Source organism: Sminthopsis crassicaudata, chromosome 5, assembly GCF_048593235.1.
Source record: "Sminthopsis crassicaudata isolate SCR6 chromosome 5, ASM4859323v1, whole genome shotgun sequence".
Taxonomy (NCBI): domain Eukaryota; kingdom Metazoa; phylum Chordata; class Mammalia; order Dasyuromorphia; family Dasyuridae; genus Sminthopsis; species Sminthopsis crassicaudata.
Window position 1 is genome coordinate 11,516,521 of NC_133621.1, and position 19,013 is coordinate 11,535,533.

Consider the following 19,013-nt stretch of genomic DNA (forward strand, 5'->3'; position numbering starts at 1 on the left):
ATGTGATCAGAGTGAAATTATTCTTAAAAGAAAAAAAGCTGAGGATTTTAGTGACCTGCCAGCTCCCCCGAGTCAGCAACGTCCATCGTGACTGAGAAAGCCAATGGGAGCTTTGGGTGTTTAAGAGAAATTTGACTTCCAGGAATAAGGGGTGCTGTCCCCCTTGGTGCTCTGCGGAACAGACCCCATGTGCACCTCCACTCTGGAGCCTGCCCTTGAGGAAGGAGGCTGATAAACTGGAGACTATGCCAAGGGTGGCAGCCAGCTTGGTGAAGGGCTTTGAGTTCCTGCCCTAGAAGGACAGGGTCAATGAACCAGGATTGTTTAGGTGAAAGAAGAGCAGACTTAAGGTGGAGTGTGGGAGGGCCATGGTAACTGTCTTTGAAGGGATTTCAAATGGAGATGGAGCAGGGAACAGAAGAGGAGAGACAGACAGAGACAGAGAAAGAGACACAAATACAGAGATAAAGACAGAGAGACAGAGATGTGAGAGGAGGGGTCATGAAGAATGCAAATGTGAACACTCCAACTTGTAAATGGAAAAGGGGGCAGACATGCTGGCCAGCATGTCCCTGAAATGTTTGTACCAGATACGTGTCCTTTATAAGATCCAGCTTCCCAGATCCAGGATCTGCCAAATCTTCTTGCTCTTCTCTCTTCCAGGTATGTGGCTAGCTGGATCGACAGGAGAAGCCATCAGTCCGAAAAGGCCAATCTGACGATCCTTTTTGATAAATATGTTCCCTCGTGCTTGGACAAACTGAGGACGAGTTTCAAAACCATCACTTCAATTCCAGAGATCAGTCTGGTTCAGGTTTGTGTCTTACCCCGGTAATGATGAAAAAGAACTTTTTTTTTCCAGTGCAGGCTGCCTCCCTCTTTCTCTCTTTCTCCAAGGAGCACTCTTAGTTTTCCCAGCCTTCCCCTGGGTTACTTTCAGCCTCTTTTACTCGGAGAGGGAATGCCTCCCTCCTTTCTGAATGGAAGGGGGCACTAAACACAGAGGTAAAGCATCTGGGTAGAAATCCTCCCCAGTACTTATTACTCGAGTGACTCTAAGTAAGGTTCTCTCCTGCCTGCGAGCTTCGGCTACTTGGTAAAAAGAGATGATCAGACTAGATGACATTGAAGGTCATTTCCAGTTCTAAGTCAATAAAAGACAAGTCACATTGAGCTACAAATATCACCAGGTATGTATATAAGCCAGGAGTATTTGCATTGCGGTAAGGATCAATCTGTAAGTTAACAAGAATTCATTAAACATTTTTTTATGTGCTAAGCAGCAAGGGAGTGCAGTGGATAGAGCCTGGAGTCAGGAAAACCTGAGTTCAAATCCTGATATTTATTTGACACTTAACAACTAAGTTAAGCCGTCCTAACCCCAGTTGCCTCACCAAAAAAGAAATATGCCATGAATCCATTTTTACCGTTCAATAAGTGAAATTGACCAAATTACAATGAAGTTAAATTGAAAATTATTTCATATAAGTCAAAAAAAAAAAAAAAACCTGAAACCTAACCCCAACTCAGAGGTTTGGGCTGTTTCACACACCAATTAAATCAACAGTAGCCTTGAGCAGTTATTATTCAAGATATAATTTAGTGTTGAATGCAGGTTTGAATTTATTCATAATGCATTAATTATGGGACTGATCTAATTAGTCTTCCTCTGGTTTCATGCTTGTTAAAAGCTGGATGACATTCTGTCTCAGGTTGACATTCTCTCTCTGGTATCTTGTATGATTCTTTCTGGTGTTAACTTTTTCATTCAAGAATAGTGTGAAAATAGGTCAGTGGGAAGGAAGCCGATTCTGGCTTTACAATTCCTCTGAATTTAGAAGCAAGCTAGTGTCTTCTGAGCTCCTGGAAGTTTCATTGAATTTCCACCCTACCCCACTTCTGAGCCTAGAGCTTTCTCTGAGAGTGGTTGTAAAGAAATCAAACAAGTTAACAAATGTAGAGAGCTTTGCAAACTTTAAGTCACTATAAAAGTTATAATTTATTTTTAAAATTTTTTTGAAAAGAGAATGGCTTTAATAAAGCACATGCTTTCCTTCAGACTTCCTTCCCAGTCTTGTTTTCAAAGTATATCATTTATTATAATAATGCTAATAAACATATTTAACATTATGTGTAAGCAAAGATTAAGCTCCATGAGGGAGGTACTGCAGGTATTATCCATAACATTTAAGAGAAGAACAAGACAAAAACTCAAAAGAGGACAACGAAGTCAAAATAGCTACAAGAAAAGCTGCAAAGAAATGGTGTGAGTTGAACACAAGTCCAACAAGAATTCCTAAAAGGACTGAAAATTGATTTTCAAAACCAAGAAACAAGACAACAGAATTAGTAAGAAAGACACACAAACACACGCATGCACACAAAGACTAAAAAAAATTTTTCAAAAGGATAATTGAATAAATGGAAAAAGAAGTACAAAAGTTCACTTAAGAAAATAATTCCTTAAAAATTAGCTGGACAACTAGAAACTAATGACTCCATGAGTCATCAATAAATAATAAAACAGAGTCAAAAGAATGAAAGAATGAGTGAACAACTCAAGGAATAAATCATAAAAGCAATCACTTCATTAAAGGAATTAACAACAATGAGATATCATTCAAAATTTTGTGGGTTGCAACAGTACTTAGAGGAAATTTTATGTTTAAACAACTACATTAATAGACAAAGAGCAGATCAATGAATTTAGACATGCAATTTAAAAAACCTAAAATTTTAAATCTTCAATTAAACACCCAACTGGAAATGCTGAAAATTAAAGGGGAGACCAATAAATTTGAATGCACAAAAACCATTGAACTAATAAATAACTAACTAATAAATAAAATTAGGAGATAATAGGAAATGAAAAACCAATAAAATAGATAAATCTTTTTTTTAAAAGAAAACCAAATTGTCAGTATCAAAAATAAAAAGGGTGAATCAGTTGCTAATGAAGATGAAATTATAGCAATTATTAGGAGTTTTCATAAGTTATGAATGTTATGGAACATTATTGTTCTATAAGAAATGATCAGCAGGATGATTTCAGAGAGACTTATGTGAACTTATGCTGAGTGAAGTGAGGAGAACTAAGAGAACATTGTACATAGCAACAAGAAGATTAAGCGATAATCAATTCTGATGGATGGATTATGGGGATTGAATGTGGATCACAGTATAGTATTTTTTTATCTTTTTGTTGTTTGGTTTTTGTTTTCTTATTTTTTTTTCCTTTTTGATCTGATTTTTCTTGGGCAGCATGATACGTGTGGAAATACATGTAGAAGAATTGCACATGTTTAACATAATATTGAATTATTTGCTGTCTAGGGGAAGGGGTAGGGAGAAGGAAGCGGAAAAAGAATGGAACACAAGGTTTTGCAAGGGTGAATGTTGAAAACTATCTTTGCATATATTTTGAAAATAAAAAAGCTATTAAAAAAAGAATGCAGGGCTGGTTCAATATTAGGAAAACTATTAGTAAAATTGACCATATCAGTAACAAATTCACAAAAAAAAATCATGTGATTATATCAGTAGATGCAGCAAAAGCCTTTGACAAAATACAACCACCATTCCTATTAAAAATGCTAAAAAACATCAAAATCGATTGGAACTTTTTGAAAAATGAAAGTAGTATCTATATAAAACCAAGAATGGGCATTTTCTACAGGGATAAAGTGAAATCTTCCTAAAAAAGATCATGGGAAGCAAGGATATCCATTATCATCATTATTATTCAATAAAATACTAGAAATGATAGCAATAGCAGTAAGACAAGGAAAAGAAAATGAAGGAATAAAAATAGGCAAAAAGAAAACAAAATTATCATTCTTTGCAAATGATATTGTATGTTTAGAAAACCATATATATGTCCAATGATAGCCATTGTGGAGGTGGGGTGGGAGAAGGGAAGAAAAAAAAAGAAATGTATGTGATAACTTTCATATATATGTGCATATATACACACACATATAAACAAGTTACATATAATATTGCAATTTCATGTGTAACCCATCTTTTTGTTGTTATGAAAATGCTTGTCTTATTCCATAAATTATAACAATTTAACCTTCCCCAAAAGGGAAATGCCATTTAAAATAATTGCAGACATTATAAGTTACTTTGGAGTATACCTAATAGATAAAAAGATAATTATATAAATCATGTGTGAGAGGGAAAACTGAGACAGGGGAATTAGTTGAGGAAAGAGTGATAGTAGTTCTGGAACCCTACTCTCAGCAGGAATAAGTTAAGGAAAGAACAATACATATAAATCTAGAAGTTATAAAATCTAAATTCAGAAAAAAAATAGGAGCAAAAGGATAGGAAAGGAAAAGAAGATAAGGGAAGAATTTCTAGAGGAAACCTTACATCAAATCTGGGTTCAAGTGAGAAGAGTATATATGTCTGTGTATATATATATATATATGTGTGTGTGTGTGTGTGTATGTATATATATATATGCATATACATACATATATATATATTTAAAAAGGAATAAAAGTCTTCTAAGTTTATAAAGAATTTATAAAGAAATAAGGGGGTGAGAACAGGATAAGGTGTGGGATATAGAAGAGTGTTTAGATTAACAGGAATCAGATAAAGGGAGGAAAGAGTAGGAAGAAATGATGGATAAAGACAGATCTAAACAATTAAAGGACTATTGCTCATGCACAAGGTGAACCAAAATAATAAAAATGGCAATTGAGCCTAAATTAATCTACAGTGTCATCTCAATCAAAATGCCAAAGAATATTTTTGTAAAGCAAAAAAAAATAAGTCATCTGGAAAAACAAAAGGTCAAGAATGTCAAGGGAAATGAAAAAATAAGAAGAAAAGTCTAATAGTTGTATATTTCAAACTATATTATAAAATAGTAATCATCAAAATCATCTATTATCTGCTAAGAAACAGAGTCTTGGTTCAGTTGAATAAGTACACAACAATATATGTTAGTAAATGATTATAATAATTTAATTGTTGATCAGCCCAAAGGTATAAGCTTTTGGGATTAGAAGTACTCATTATTTGACAAAAATTGATGGGAAAGTGGAAAGCAGGATGGTAGAAACTAGACATAGACCAATATCTCATGTTCTATACCAAGATGAGATCAAAATGAATAAATATTTTAGATATAAAGGATATTTTAAGTAAATAATTAAATTACAGGAAGTAAAATAGATAATTTGATTATATGAAATTGAAAATCTTTTGCACAAACAAAATAAATGCAGCCAAAATTAAAAAGAAATCAGGAAATTAGCCAATCTGTTACATATGAGGTGGTGTCTCAGAGTTATTTTAATTTGCATGTCTTTTAATCAATAGTTACTTAAGAGCCTTTTTCATGACTATAGGTAGCTTTAATTTATTCATTTAAAAGTAATATTTTAAAGATGATCAACTTTGAAAGACGGACCTATTCTAATCAGGATAATGGACCAAGAAAATTCCAAAGAATCCGTGTTGAAAAATGTTATCCACATCCCAAAAAAGAACTGATAAAACCTGAATGTAAATTTTAATTTTTTTTTATTTTTTGTCTGTACTTCCCTTTGTAGCTTGTGGAAATATTTGTATAATTGATAGCAAATTGCTTGTCTTCTCAAGAAGGGAGCCAGAGAGAGAGGAAATTTGGAACTTAAAATTCTGAAGAAATTATTGTGAAAGTTTTACACATAATGGGGAAATATTTAACAAAACAAAATATATTAAAAGCCACATGCTAACATGATCATATTTTTATTTCTTTTATTAACTGTCCTGATTACATTTTAATTTGGTTCAGGTCATGGAAGTATTATAGAGGTGGGTTCTGTGTGTGACACCTCTAGGCTAAATGATATCTAAAGAACCTCTAAGGTCTACTCTAGCTCTTAGTTTGTGACTTTGTTTTATTTTGGAAGCACTTAAACTCAAAAAGCAAATAGTTTAAAGAATAGTGGAATTGGAATCAAGTGAGGTGTTCCAATGGCGACTCCAATATATACTGAGTGTCATCTTAGGGATGCCTATCTCTGGGCTACTTTCTCACCTGTAAAATAAGGAATTTGGATTGAATGATCATTAAGGTTCTTTTTTGTGAGACAATTGGGGTTAAGTGACTTGCTCAGGATCATACAGTTAGTGAGTATCTAAGATTGGATTTGAACTCAGGACTTCCTGACATGATGTCCAGCGTTCCACCCACTGGGCCACCTCATTACTATTTGTAAAATGAGTATGATAATAGCATTTGCCTCGCAGGATTGTTGTAAGGTCTAGTGTGATAATGCACAAATAGTGATTATGAGTCTTAAAGGAGCTCCAGATCTCGGTCCTCGTCCCCCTCCAGCTCCCACGCCATATGTCCCTGTCTATGGTCCCTGGGCTTGGCCATGATTTTCGTTCTCCAAAGGTCTCCAACACGACATTTAGTCGAGATGTTTCTCAGACACATAGCACATCATCTATGTTTTTTTTCTAAAAATTCTTCTATGATTCCAAGCCTAAGCCCCATCTCCTAACAACTTACTTTTTTATATTTTTTTCAGACTCTTTGCTCTCTTTTGGATTGTTTGCTGACCCCTGAAAATGTTCCTTCAGAAAGCCCAAGAGAAGTCTATGAGATCTACTTTGTCTTTGCCTGCATCTGGGCCTTTGGGGGAGCCCTGCTCCAAGATCAGGTACAAGTGGAGAACAAAAGCAGGAGACCGTGGAGTGCATTAAGGGGCGGTGCGCATGGGTTTTTCCCTCCCACCATGGCCATGGCGATAGCCTCCTATTTGGGCTCCTTGCTTCCAGTGCAGCATCTCTAATCCATCCATTGGATTGGCTGGATCCATTGTAGTAATACAACTACTACAATGATCATTCAAAATTCCACAAATTTAGGGGACAGCTAGGTGGTGCAGTGGGTAGAGCCCCAGCCCTGAATTCAGGAGGACCTGAGTTCAAATCTGGTCTCTGACACTTAACACTTCCTAGCTGTGTGACCCTGGACAAGTCACTTAACCCCAGCCTCAGAAAAGGAAGAAAAAAAAAATCCACAAATTTGATTTTTTTCCTTTTTAAACCGTCTGGATTTTCCCCTGGATCCCTCCCTTCTACTGCTTCCACAGAGGTATCCCTTATTACAAGAATTGTTTTTCTAAGAGGAAGAGAAAAAATTCATCAGAATTATTTAACATGTTGGGGAAAAGGCCTCTGTTGCACTCGTGGACCCCTTCCCACTCCCCAGCCAAGCAGTGGGAGCAGATGTCTCTTCTTGGGGCCGTGTCACTCTACCGACTTAGTTGTGTGGTGGTGGAGGTTTTCCATCTTCCTGGTTCTTCTCATTTCATTTTGCATTCAGCCTGGGGAAAATGGGGAGATCCAATTTCAAAATGAGGATGAAGGAGGGGGAAGAGGAGGAAAGAGAGAAAAGGAAGGAGGAGGAGGAGGAGGAGGAGGAGGAAGAGGAGGAGGAGGAGGAGGGAGGAAGAGGAGGGGGAGGAGGAGGAGGAAGAGGAAGAGGAGGAGGAGGAGGAGGAGGAGGAGGAAGAGGAGGAGGAGGAGGAGGAAGAGGAAGAGGGCTGAAATTCAGGCAGGCTTTGAAGGTTTCTGAGACCATCAGTCTTGCTTTGATCCTCACAATCCCGGAAGGCGCAGGGTCTACAGGGCTTCCCTTCCGCCTTGTTCAGGCCCTGAAGGATTAAGGACTTGTTGCTGCAATCCTGGTCCCAAGGGTCGGAAGCAAGATTTTAATTCAGTTCCATGCTGCCTCCAGGCCCCCCCTCACAGAGCCCACGCTCTGTCTTACACACTCGCACAAATACACACTCACACACACAGGGAGGGGGTCTGAATTCCCTCCGCTGGCCCTTCAGCGGGGCAGCTGCTGCCCCAGCTTGGACCTGCCTGAAGAGAGGCCCCGGGCTGCTGAGGGCATTCTCTCGGGGGGCTCCCAGCACGTGGACAGGAGGAGGAAGGATCTGAATCGAGATCCACCTGCTTCTCCCCTTCTTCTTAGGCAGCTGGAGTCGGGTTTGGAAAGACTCAGAAAAGGGCCCCGGGCAGCTGGGCGGCACCTCTGCTTTCAGGGAGGCTGGGACATGGGGGGGTTCCAGGACCCTCAGGTCTGGGGTCCCACGGCAGCATTCCCGCATCGTGACCCTGGGCTTCCCTGCTCTGGTGGGCTCCCAAAGAATTTCAAAATGAGTCTCTCTCCTTCCTTTCTCCCTCTCTCCCCCACCTTAAGGGTCCCTTTCTTCTCCTTCCCTCTCTCCCTCTCTCCTTCCTTGTTTTATTCACTCTGCTTTTTTTCCTGATCCTGGTTCCATCAGTGCCCGTGACCTTGGGCCCAGTCCTCCTTTGAACAGCCCAGAGATTAGCCGAGCTGATCTCCGAGCTCTGACTCTAGATACGACCCCATCACCCACTTTCCCAGAGCTCAGTTCCGTCCGACATCCTAAGAGTTGGAACGACCATGGAGTCCATGGAGACCGCCCTTTTCACAGATGAGGAGACTGAGGACTGGGGGTCACATGAATTTCCCAGGATCAGGTGACAAGTGTCTGAGTCATTATTTGAGCCCAGACACTTCTCGTTCCAGGGGCAGTGACATCATCTGGTGCCCATTGCCCCCTTGCCCATGTTGCAGAGGGTGCCAGAGAGACCTGGCATTTGGGCTATTTACTGCAAGAACTACGGGCAGTGTTCACCTTCTTGTTCATTCTGTAGATGAGGAAAATGGGACCCCAAGAGATGGGACCCCACGGCCAAAGTCCCCCGTACGCGGTGCCCTGGGGGCTGGCCTCGAGCCCAGTCTGTCCCCAGTCCCCAGTCAGTGTCCTCTCTGTGTCTCTGCCGCATCCCGTGGGCGCCTCCTGAGCATCGTGGTCAGTGGTTATGTAGCGCCTTAAGGATGGCAAAGCAAGGACTTGGTCCTCACAAAGGCCCATGGGCCGGTGCCTGTGCAGCAGCTGAGTGTGGGGAAGTGAAAGGGCCTGCCCGAGACCAGGCCCTGGGAAGCGGAGGGAGAATTGGAGCTGGGCATGGGGATGGGGCCGGGGTCTGTGCACCGAGCCCCTCAGCCGCTGTCCTGGAGGCTTTCCTTAAGCGCTTCCTCTGCCCCAGACTAGGTGCCTGCCCTTGAGGAGCTTTGGCTCTATGGAGGGAGGCGGCAGGTCCTCCGTGGGCAGTGGGAGACCTTCCCAGAATGCCCGGATGTCTTTGCCGCCCCCCACGGATGGCTGCACTGGGCCTGCCTCCTCGCTCAGAGCCCGGGGGGAGGCAGGAGAGGAGCCTGCCCTTCAAGTCTCTCGTGTGCTCAGCTGGCTGGGATGAGGCAGGAGCCTAAAATAGCTCCATGAGGTCACTCGTGCCCCCGCGGGCTCCTCCCCCTGTCACTAGGTTACCAGAGCCGGGGGCTATAATTAGCTTGGCTCCAGCCCGGTCCTCCCAGATGGGGAGCCCTTCCCGGTAACAGACCGCCGGTACAGCTCCCCGTGGCCCTGGGCCCGGCCCGGCTGCTCTGTGTATGGGAGGGGATAATAAGTGCAGATTGCATTAACTGGGCGGACCCTCAAAGGGCCTCTGCGCACCCTGGGGTGGAGGCGGGCGGCCCGTGGGCATCTTGCTGCGGGGACCATCGGATCCCTCTGGCCCGCGGGATTTCTTCCCACGATCACGGCACAAAACGCTTTATTCTCTCCTGGGCCAAGAGGGTGGTTTCTGCTCTGGGACCAGGGGTTCTTCTGGGCTCTGGTCCAGTGAGCCTGGTCTGAGCTCCAGGATCTACTCGCTACCCAGAGCCCTTGGGCCCAATGTCCTCCTCGCCGTGAGGGCCCATGTGTCACTCCAGGTCAAATTCTCACAGTCTGAGCTGAGTCCCTTTGGGCGCTGGTTCGGTTCTGTGGACCTTGTTTCCCTCCTGTGTCGGAAGGGGGGTCTGGACTTTTCCGGCTCACTTGCATGGGATGGGGAAAGATCTGGCTACCTGAGGCTTTCTGTCTGACTCAGGTGTGAGGATCTGGAGGGACCTGGGGCAGGTCCTGGGGCTTCGGGGCAGGGCCTGGCATTTGGGGGACACCCAGGGCACAGCCCAGACCCCAGAAAGATGAGACCGCAGGGGACAGAGGGAGGGGCACCTCCCCTGAGTGGAGCCCCTGCGGTGGAGCTGGCCGGCTCACTCACTGGTGGGATCCAAGGGAGCCTCCGGCTCGTTCGTCTCTACAGCAAGACTCTGAGCTGTGGCGGGCTGGGCCAGCCCCGGCTCCTCTGCCTCAAGCTCTGGGAAGGCCCGGCCTCACCCTGGGCTCTGTGTCCTCCGTGCTAGCACACAGTAGGTGCTTGATAAATTCTTGAGTTGAACTGAATCTTCCATTCATTCCTCAAGGATCCCGTGGTGAGAGTCAGTCAGCTCCTTTTGTTTTCCTGAAGGAACCGAGGCACGGAGAAGTGACTTGTGTGCCCAGAGTGCGGTGGCAAAGCCGGGGTCTGACCCAGCTCCTCTGGCTCCCAAGGCAGCAGGCTTTCTTTTTACCCCTCCTGGGGACCTGGTGGTGGCCATGTCTGTGACCTAACCCGCACCACAGAGGAGACTAAGGGGCCTGAGGAAAAGGAGAGAAGGTGGAGGGGGAAGTGAGAGTGCAGGACCACGGAAAATGTACAGCTGAGAAAGACGGGATATTTTTCTCCTTTCCCTCCTCTTTTTCTTTCTTCCTTCCCTCATTTTTTTCTTTTTTTCCTTCTCTTCTTTTCTTTTTCCTTCCTTTTTATTTTTCATTTTTCTATTTCTCTTTTTTCTTTCCTTTTCTTTCTTCTGTCCTTCCTTCCTTTCACTTTCTTTCCTGCTCTCTTTTTTCCTTCCCTTCTTCATTTCACGTTCTTTCTTTTTCTCTTCCTTCCCTCATTCCTTTAACTTTCTCACTTTCTTTTTCTTCCTTTTTTCTTTATTTTCTTCTCTCCTTTTCTTTCACTTTTCTTTTTCTTCCTTCTCTCCTTCCTTTCACTTTCTTTCTCCATCTCTTTCTTCTTCCTCCTTCCTTCCTTTAATTTTCTTTCTTTGTCTTCTTTCCCTTCACTCTTTCTTCCATTCTTCCTTCCTTCCTTTCACTTTTTCTCACTTTCCTTCTTTTTTTCCCTCTATCCTTCCTTTTACTTTCTTTCTCTGTCCCTTTTCCTTTCTCTCCTTCCTTTCACTGTCTTTCTTTCTCTCTTCTTTCCTTTCACTTTGTCTCTTGGTTTCTTTCTCTTTCTTTTTCTTCTCTTCTTCCTTTCACTTTCTCTTTCTCTCTTTTTTCCTTCTGTCCTTTTACTTTCTTTCTCTCTTTCTTCTTTTTATTCTTTTCACTTTCTTTTTATTTCTTGCTCCTTCCTTCTTTTTTCCATCTTTTTTTTTCCTTCTCCTTTCTTCTTCCCTGCTTTCTTTGTCCTTCTTCCTCTTTCTCCCTCCCTCCTTTTCCTTCCTTCCTTTTTTCCTCTTGTTCTCACTCTCCCTCCTTTTTCCTTTTCCTATCTCCTTCTCTCTCTCCTTTTTTCCCTTTCCCCCATCTCTTTCCTGTTTTTCTCATTTGGCCAGAGTTGATGGAGACTTGGAGTCAGAAGAGACCTAAATTGATATGGACCCCACTTCCAACACTCACTAATTCCATGAATATAGGCCAGTGCCCTCACCATTCAGAGCCCCCTTTTCCTTACCTGTAAAATAGGAGTGGTGCTATCTGTAGTCCTTCCCCCACAGGGTTGCTCTGAGGCTCACGTGAGAGCTTTGCAAGCACCAGCTGTTATAGCTCAGAGCTGGCACAGAACATGTCAGTCTCAACTAATGCCGCCTAGGCCCTGGCAACTGTGTGGCAGAATTTCCAAGCTCTAGCTCCCCGTCACACACCTGTGATTTCCCCTGAGAATTCCCTCTTCCCCTCTCCCAGGAAGGGCCACGTCTGAACCCCCAGGTCTTCAAAAAAATGTGAAATGGTGATTTATTTGGAATATGATAGGAAGCATTCAAGATCTGCTTTGGACGATGGTCTCTCATGTCTCTTCCAACTTGGAGATTCTAAGATTCTGATTAAGGGAACTGTTTCCTTAACAGAAGTCATCTTGCCTACCTACAAGCTCTCTCTCATCCTTATGTGTTCTTTTCATGACTTGTGTTCCCCCAAAACTACACATCTAGAAAACTGATGGGCTTCATGCTGGAGGTTTCACTGGTGATTATGGGTTGACTCCGTAAAATCTTTGGATGTTAAGTAGAATTTAAGGGGCCTTGGAAAATTGAAGCCTACTTCATTCGTTTATTTGTTCGTTCCTTCGTTCCTGTGAAGTTGTCTCAATAAACCAGTGACCTTCTGTGTTTCTTTTTCTTAGCTTTCAGATTATCCTACTGAATTTAGTCGCTGGTGGCTCAAGCAAATGAAAGCAGTCAAATTTCCATCCCAGGGGACTATTTTTGATTATTATCTTGACCCCAAGACCAGGAAGTTTTTGCCTTGGGCTGATAAAGTTCCCAAATTGACTGTGGATCCAGAGACGCCCTTACAGGTAGGTTCCTAAAATGTGTCAACTTTCAAAGGCATATGTTTATATTTAAAGTCTATTTGGTTATTTCCATTACAATTGGAGTAATCTTTTATGGCATCCAGAAGGAGAGAGATGATTGTCCCCTTTATGTGCTGTTACTCAGACCACAACTGGGGTATTATTTTTAGTTCTAAATACCAGGTTTCAGTAAAGACATTGAGAAGGTATTTGCCAAGGATGGTAAATAGGATGACGAAGGATCTTATGGACTAGTATAGCCTCAAAAAGATCAAAGAAAAGGGGGAAAGGACATTTGTACCAAAAAAATTTTTGCAGCTCTTGTGGTAGCAAAAAATTGGAACTCAAAAGGATGCCCATAAATTGGGGAATGACTGAACAAGTTGTAGAATATGATTGTGAAGGAATACGGTTATACTAGAAGAAATGATGAATAGAAGACTTTCAGGAAAACATGGAAAGACTTATATGAACTCATGAAAAGTGAATTGAACGGAACTAAAAGAATACTGTACACCTTAACAGTAATACTGCACAGTGATCATCTGTGAAAGATTTAGGTGTTCTGATCAAGACAATAATCCAAGAAAATTCCATAAAATCCCTGGTGAAAAATACTATCCAGTTCCAGAGAGAAAGAACTAATTAACTCAGTGTAGATTGAACCATAATTTTTTTTACTTTCTTAATTTTTCTTCTTGTTTTTGGCTATTTTTCTTTTGTAACATGGCTAATGAGGAAATATGTTTTTTTATGACTGCATACATATAATTGATGTTCAATTGCTTGCCTTCTCAAGGAAGAGGGATGGGCTGGAGAGAGAAAATTTAGAACTCAGAAATTTTTAAATGGTTGTTAAAACATTTTAACATGTACCCAACATGTACGTATAACTCATCTTGATGTCAAGTTTGCAAAATACTTTCCCCAATATAAACTTTCAAGGATTTTGTTGTTGTCATTTTGAAGATGAGGAAACTGAGCCTCTGAGAGGAGAAGGGCTTTGTTGGAAGGCATACATAAGAATCAGAGCCTGATCCAGAGCCCTAGCCTTTCATCACCCCACATTTATCTGTTAGGATTACCAGGTGAGAATTCAGACTCAGGTTGTCTGGACAGTGACAAGGTGAGAACTCACCTGGTAATCCTAACATTTATCCTAGATCATTACTTGTTGGCCTGGACTTCATATGCCATTGTACTTCTTCCTGGATGACATATTCCATTGCACCCAATCTCCTCTGCCTTCCGTCCTGTACCACTTCACTCTGCTACCTTCCGTGTGTTGTCCGTTAGCTCTTGTCATAGTTAAACTAAAAATCTTGCAGAATTTCAGAGGAGATGAGTCACGGGCCGCCCCTCCTCACACTTCAGGCCTTGATTTGCTCAGTGTAAGATGTGGCTTTGACGCTCTCACCACCACCAAAGAATGCTCCGTCTCCCCTCCTGTTGCCTTCTCTCTTTTCTACTTGTCCAGGCAGTCCTCGTCCCCACTCAGGAGACGACTCGTCTTCGATATTTTGCCGATTTGCTGTTGGCAAAAGGGCAGCCGTTAATGCTCGTCGGCGGCGCGGGAGTGGGGAAAACCCTTTTTGTGAGCGACACCCTCGCTGCGCTCTCTGAAGACTACATGGTATCCAAAGTCCCTTTCAACTACTATACGACGTCGGCCATCCTGCAGAGTGAGTGCCTGGCCCGTGCTGTCCACTTATTAAATGCTCACTATCTAATCACTGAGTGCACAGTGGGGACCAGTGACGGTGTCTTTTTTCAGGGATTCTTGAGAAACCCCTAGAGAAAAAAGCAGGGCGCACCTACGGCCCGGTAGGAAACAAGAAACTAATTTATTTCATTGATGATATGAACATGCCTGAAGTGGATGTGTACGGCACCGTCCAGCCTCACACCCTGATCCGACAGCACATTGATTACGGACACTGGTGAGTGGATCTCCGGGGTTCTCTACCCTGAGCCAATAATGACCGGCAACAAACTCTTAGCAACCTCTCTGAGCTTGCCAAAGAATTTTTCCTGTTCTCTCACGAAACTATTAAAAATGACCTAAAATCTCTATTGTTTTCAATTGAAAACCTCTCTTGTCTGAAGCATCCTGGCTGGATAACCCAGACAAGTAAGTCATTTAAGCTCAGTGCCTCAGACAACGCTCTAATGTTAAGTTATAGGAGTTAGTTTTCGGTCTATATCATTGAAAGGGGTTCTTCATATACTCCGGATTTTCCCTTTATCCCCCATCCCAAAAGAAATCATCCTCCCTAGAAAAGGATCTGCTTGGTATCACGAACAGAATGGGAGACTTGGAGATCTCAGAGAAAATCTAGCTTCAAACATTTACTGTGTGACCTGGAATAAGTCACTTAACATCTCTTTACATCAGTTTCCTTCTTTATAACATAAGGATAGTCGTATCTTCCTCCCAGCATTATGGTGAGAATCAAGTGAGACGGCATTTGTAAAATGCTGTGTGAGCCTAGTTTTAGTTATTAGTATTACTATTATTATTATTATTAACATAGTACTACTTTTAGGAAAATCTGCATAAGGGAGCTATAAACCCACAAGCCAGAAGAGAACTCAGCAGTCAGCCCCTGCTTCCCAGCGGCATTGAAATCCTACTAAGCCTTTCTTTAAAAAAGATATTGGCTGCCCTTGGGGGCCATAAGCCTTTGCCCTGCTGGGTACGATAGGACGGCATCGAGGTGATGCTCCGGGAGGGATGTTGCCATTTTCTATCGCCAGCCTTCCATTCCCCCTCCCCCCCTCAGCCGATGCTGAGACATTGCAGGGCAGGGGGGCTCAGTGTCACTGTCTTTAGCCAGTCAACTTGAGCCGGCTCTCTGGGGGCCCTGGGAAGGGAGCATGGAGGTGGAGAAAGGTCCATCACAGAATGCTGGGCCCGGCCTGTGGGGCTGCAGCCTGTGAGCTCGGCCTTCCCACCTGTCGGATGCGAGGTTCTCTTCCTGCCCACAGGTACGACAGGCAGAAGCTGGCAGTTAAAGACATTCACAACTGCCAGTACGTGGCCTGCATGAACCCCCTGGTTGGAAGCTTCACCATCAATCCTCGACTCCAGGTATGGCTGAGACTCCTGTCCCTCTTCCGGGAAATAAGATATTCCAACGGGAAGCTTTTCCCTCCTGAGCATCTGAGGGCTGACGGCTTCCGGGATCTCAGAACTGATTTGCTTCAGGCCTTCGGGGCTTTGGGGGTGACTTGTTGCCTTTTGGCCAGTGACAGATGCTCTGAAAGCCTCAAATCCTCTCAAATGTGCCTCAAGGAAATCTCTTAGCCTCTCCAAGCTTCAGTTTTCTCCTCTGTAAAATGGGTATAATCAATCAATCTCTCTCTGTCTCTCTGTCCCTGCCCTGTTTGTCTTGGTGCTGGTACTGGTAACCTCCAAATATTGGAGATTAGAGATTATGGTTAGTTTCTATGTTGGCCCCTGAATTATCATGAAAACCTGGGAAGCAACTGCTGCCTTAGTTTACTTTCCCATAAAATGAGTACCTTAATATTCAAAATTCCACATTCCATCTTCTCCTTTTCAGAGACACTTTTCCGTGTTTGCTTACCACTTTCCATCTCTGGACTCACTTGCCACCATCTATGGCCAGATGCTCAGCCTGCATTTCCAGCACCAAGCCTTCGGCGCTCCCTTCCTCCTCCGCGGCAGCCCAGTGTTGGTCCAGGCGGCCATTGGTCTCCATCACATGATGACTCTTAACTTCCTCCCGACCGCTGTGAAATTCCACTACACCTTCAATCTGAGAGACCTCTCCAACGTCTTCCAGGTACCAGAAAGTGAAGGAGGACTGCGAGCATTCACCCTTTGTATTAGGACAGTTTAGGAGACTTTTTTCAGCCCTTGCCTTTCATTTTCTTTTCCAATAATCTTCACTGTTCCTTCCTGGGGCTGGGATTCTCAAAGTTCTCAAAGGCTTCTCAGCTGGCAGCGACAGCAGAGCATCAGGGGATACGAGAGGCAAGTCCCCAGAGCCTCTTTTCTTTTGCCCCACAGTGGGAAAATCGTCTTCTCAGAATTCCACATGTTGGAATATGACCTTGATTTCCTCAACAGCAACAAAAACAACTTTTATAAAGCTCTTACTATGTGCCAGTTTCTGCTGAGTGTTTTACAATTATCTCATTTGATCCTCACAACCCCCTCAGAGGAGGTATTATTTTTATCCCCATTTCACAGAGGAGGAAATTGGGCCAGACTAGCCCAAACTAGTCAGCTAACGCCTAAATCTGTCTCACCTGGGTACTTCAGTGGCAGAGAAGTAACCATCTGTATTCAATTCTATGAGCAATATTAAATGCCTGTGATGTTCAAAGCACAGGGCTGCTTGCTGAGGATGGATAGAGCATGGGACTTAAGAAAACCTGGATTCAAATCCCTCCTCAAATATTTTATTAGCTTTATGACCAAGGACAAATCACTGAACTTCCCAGCCTCAGTTTCTCTACTTGTAAAATGGTGATAATAGTAAGAACTAGTAGTCATATCACACTTTAAGGTTGGAAAAGTGGTTACAAATAGGATTTTGTGTGATCTTTCCAACAACCCTGTGAGCCAAATGCTGCTGTTATCCTTATTTTACAAGTGAGGAAACTGAAGTTGGAAGCTGTTCAGGAAGGCTGTGAATTAAGGTCTTCCTGGCCCTGCTTCCAGGGCTCTACCAAGAGTGCCTAACAGAGGCTTGTTATAAGAATAAAACGGGGTCACACATGCACCTCATTTTGCCAGCTTTATAATGTCATGTGACTGCCAGCTGTTGTTGCAGCAAAATCTCGAAGTCTCTTCTCTCCAGGAATATGCGAATTATTGGTCAGAGAGTTTGCCTAGCAGACATCAGCATGACATTCATCATGCAGATGAATGATAGCCCCTTGAATTACCACTGCAGCATGGCACATCCAGGAAGTAGGCAGGAAAGATCTTCTATAAAATCGGAATACGATCAGGAAACTGAGGCTGCATGTACTGAATGACTTCCTTAAGGTCATCCAGCAGAGGTGCTGAGAGAACCAGGACTTTCAGGGATTTTCCAAATAATTCAATTTCTTTATGGTTGAAAATAAGTACCTATCATTATGGAAGTGAAGTCAACAAGTATGTATTAAGTGCCTACTGCGTGACTAACTCAAAAAAGAATTATTACTCGAGTAGTTTAGTGTAATGTCCGGCTGGCTCTCTGGAGTTCCTCCGGACGGGCCTTGGTCTCAGCAGGATAGTCACCACGAGGATAGTCTTTATTGTCTCCTTCACGGTCTGTTTACTCTGACTGACTCTGTCCCCAGTTCTCTCAGCCCTGAAATACCCTATTACAATTACATCATTACAGCATACTGAGTATGTGCCAGCTAGAGCGATTATATCATTATATCAAACTCGAAATATGTGAACTAGAGAACCATAGCTTCACCATGTTAAGCACTAAGTATATAGGAGATCTAGAGAACCATCATCTCATCAATTCCACTGAGTTCACACCTTGTTGTAAGTATCCTTGTTTCAAGTAGACTTCTCCAGAGTTCTGGCCCTCTACAGTTTGGCTTGATGGCATTTTTTGTTCTTACATGGTGGAAAGATATTTACCATGTCCAGATTTTAGTAAGGAGATGCCAAAAAGAGAAAATTGCAGAATCACAGAACTGAAAAAACAAATTAGCTCTCATACAGAGTGAAGACATTAGCATTTAAGTTTTATTAAAATTTAAAACATCATTTGGGAGATTAAATTTGCCAAATATTGGAGATTAGAGATTATGGTTATTTTCTATGTTGGCCACTGAATTATCATGAAAACCTGGGAAGCAACTACTGCTTTAGTTTACATTCCCATAAAATGAGTACATTAATATTCATACTTCCACATTCCCAGTAATCATTATTTTTGAGGGGGGTGTTTTTTTTTTCTGTTGACACTAGGTTTTGATTTCTCAGTGCAATCAACCATCAAGCATTTATTAAGCACCTACTGCATATCAAACACAATGCTAGTTCTATAGATATAATTTAAAAGAATGAAACAACTGTTCCTTTCAAGGAACCTAATATCTTAACAAGAGAAACACAAGTAGAAGCATAAGTATATAATGAATGAATATATAAGGAATAAATACACAGCAGTTGAGGGAAAAAAAGGAGGGTACTAATCTTTGGATCGGTCAAGGCAAATGATTTCATGTAAGGGCTATTCAAGAGATCCTCTGGCTACAAAATTCATCATCCTGTGGGTTAGAAAATGGAAAGATCCAGAGCAGAACCTTGGCAGAAGGGTTTGTGGATTTTGGCTGCTAAAAGGAATTGATTAGAACAGAAATGTCAAAACCAAGGTTGTCTTGCTGCTTGGCTCCTAGCTAAGCTTCCAAGTGTGCTCCAACCAGATTAAACCGAAGGAATAAAAATAGGCAGTGAGGAAACAAAGTAATCATTCTTTGCAGATGATATGATGGTATACTTAGAGAACCCTAGGGAA

At 42.6% G+C, this 19,013-nt stretch overlaps 1 protein-coding gene across 3 annotated transcripts in view; it reads left to right on the top strand.

Annotated features, from left to right (window-relative positions):
• Positions 1-19,013, top strand: part of DNAH11 (dynein axonemal heavy chain 11) — a 276,162-nt gene that overhangs the window by 141,643 nt on the left and 115,506 nt on the right. For all 3 annotated transcript variants that reach the window (XM_074268964.1, XM_074268965.1, XM_074268966.1), the window contains 7 exons: positions 664-814; positions 6,543-6,674; positions 12,340-12,513; positions 13,988-14,192; positions 14,285-14,450; positions 15,499-15,601; positions 16,077-16,319. In XM_074268964.1, the coding sequence (XP_074125065.1) occupies positions 664-814; positions 6,543-6,674; positions 12,340-12,513; positions 13,988-14,192; positions 14,285-14,450; positions 15,499-15,601; positions 16,077-16,319 (1,174 nt within the window). The remainder of the gene's footprint in view (positions 1-663; positions 815-6,542; positions 6,675-12,339; positions 12,514-13,987; positions 14,193-14,284; positions 14,451-15,498; positions 15,602-16,076; positions 16,320-19,013) is intronic.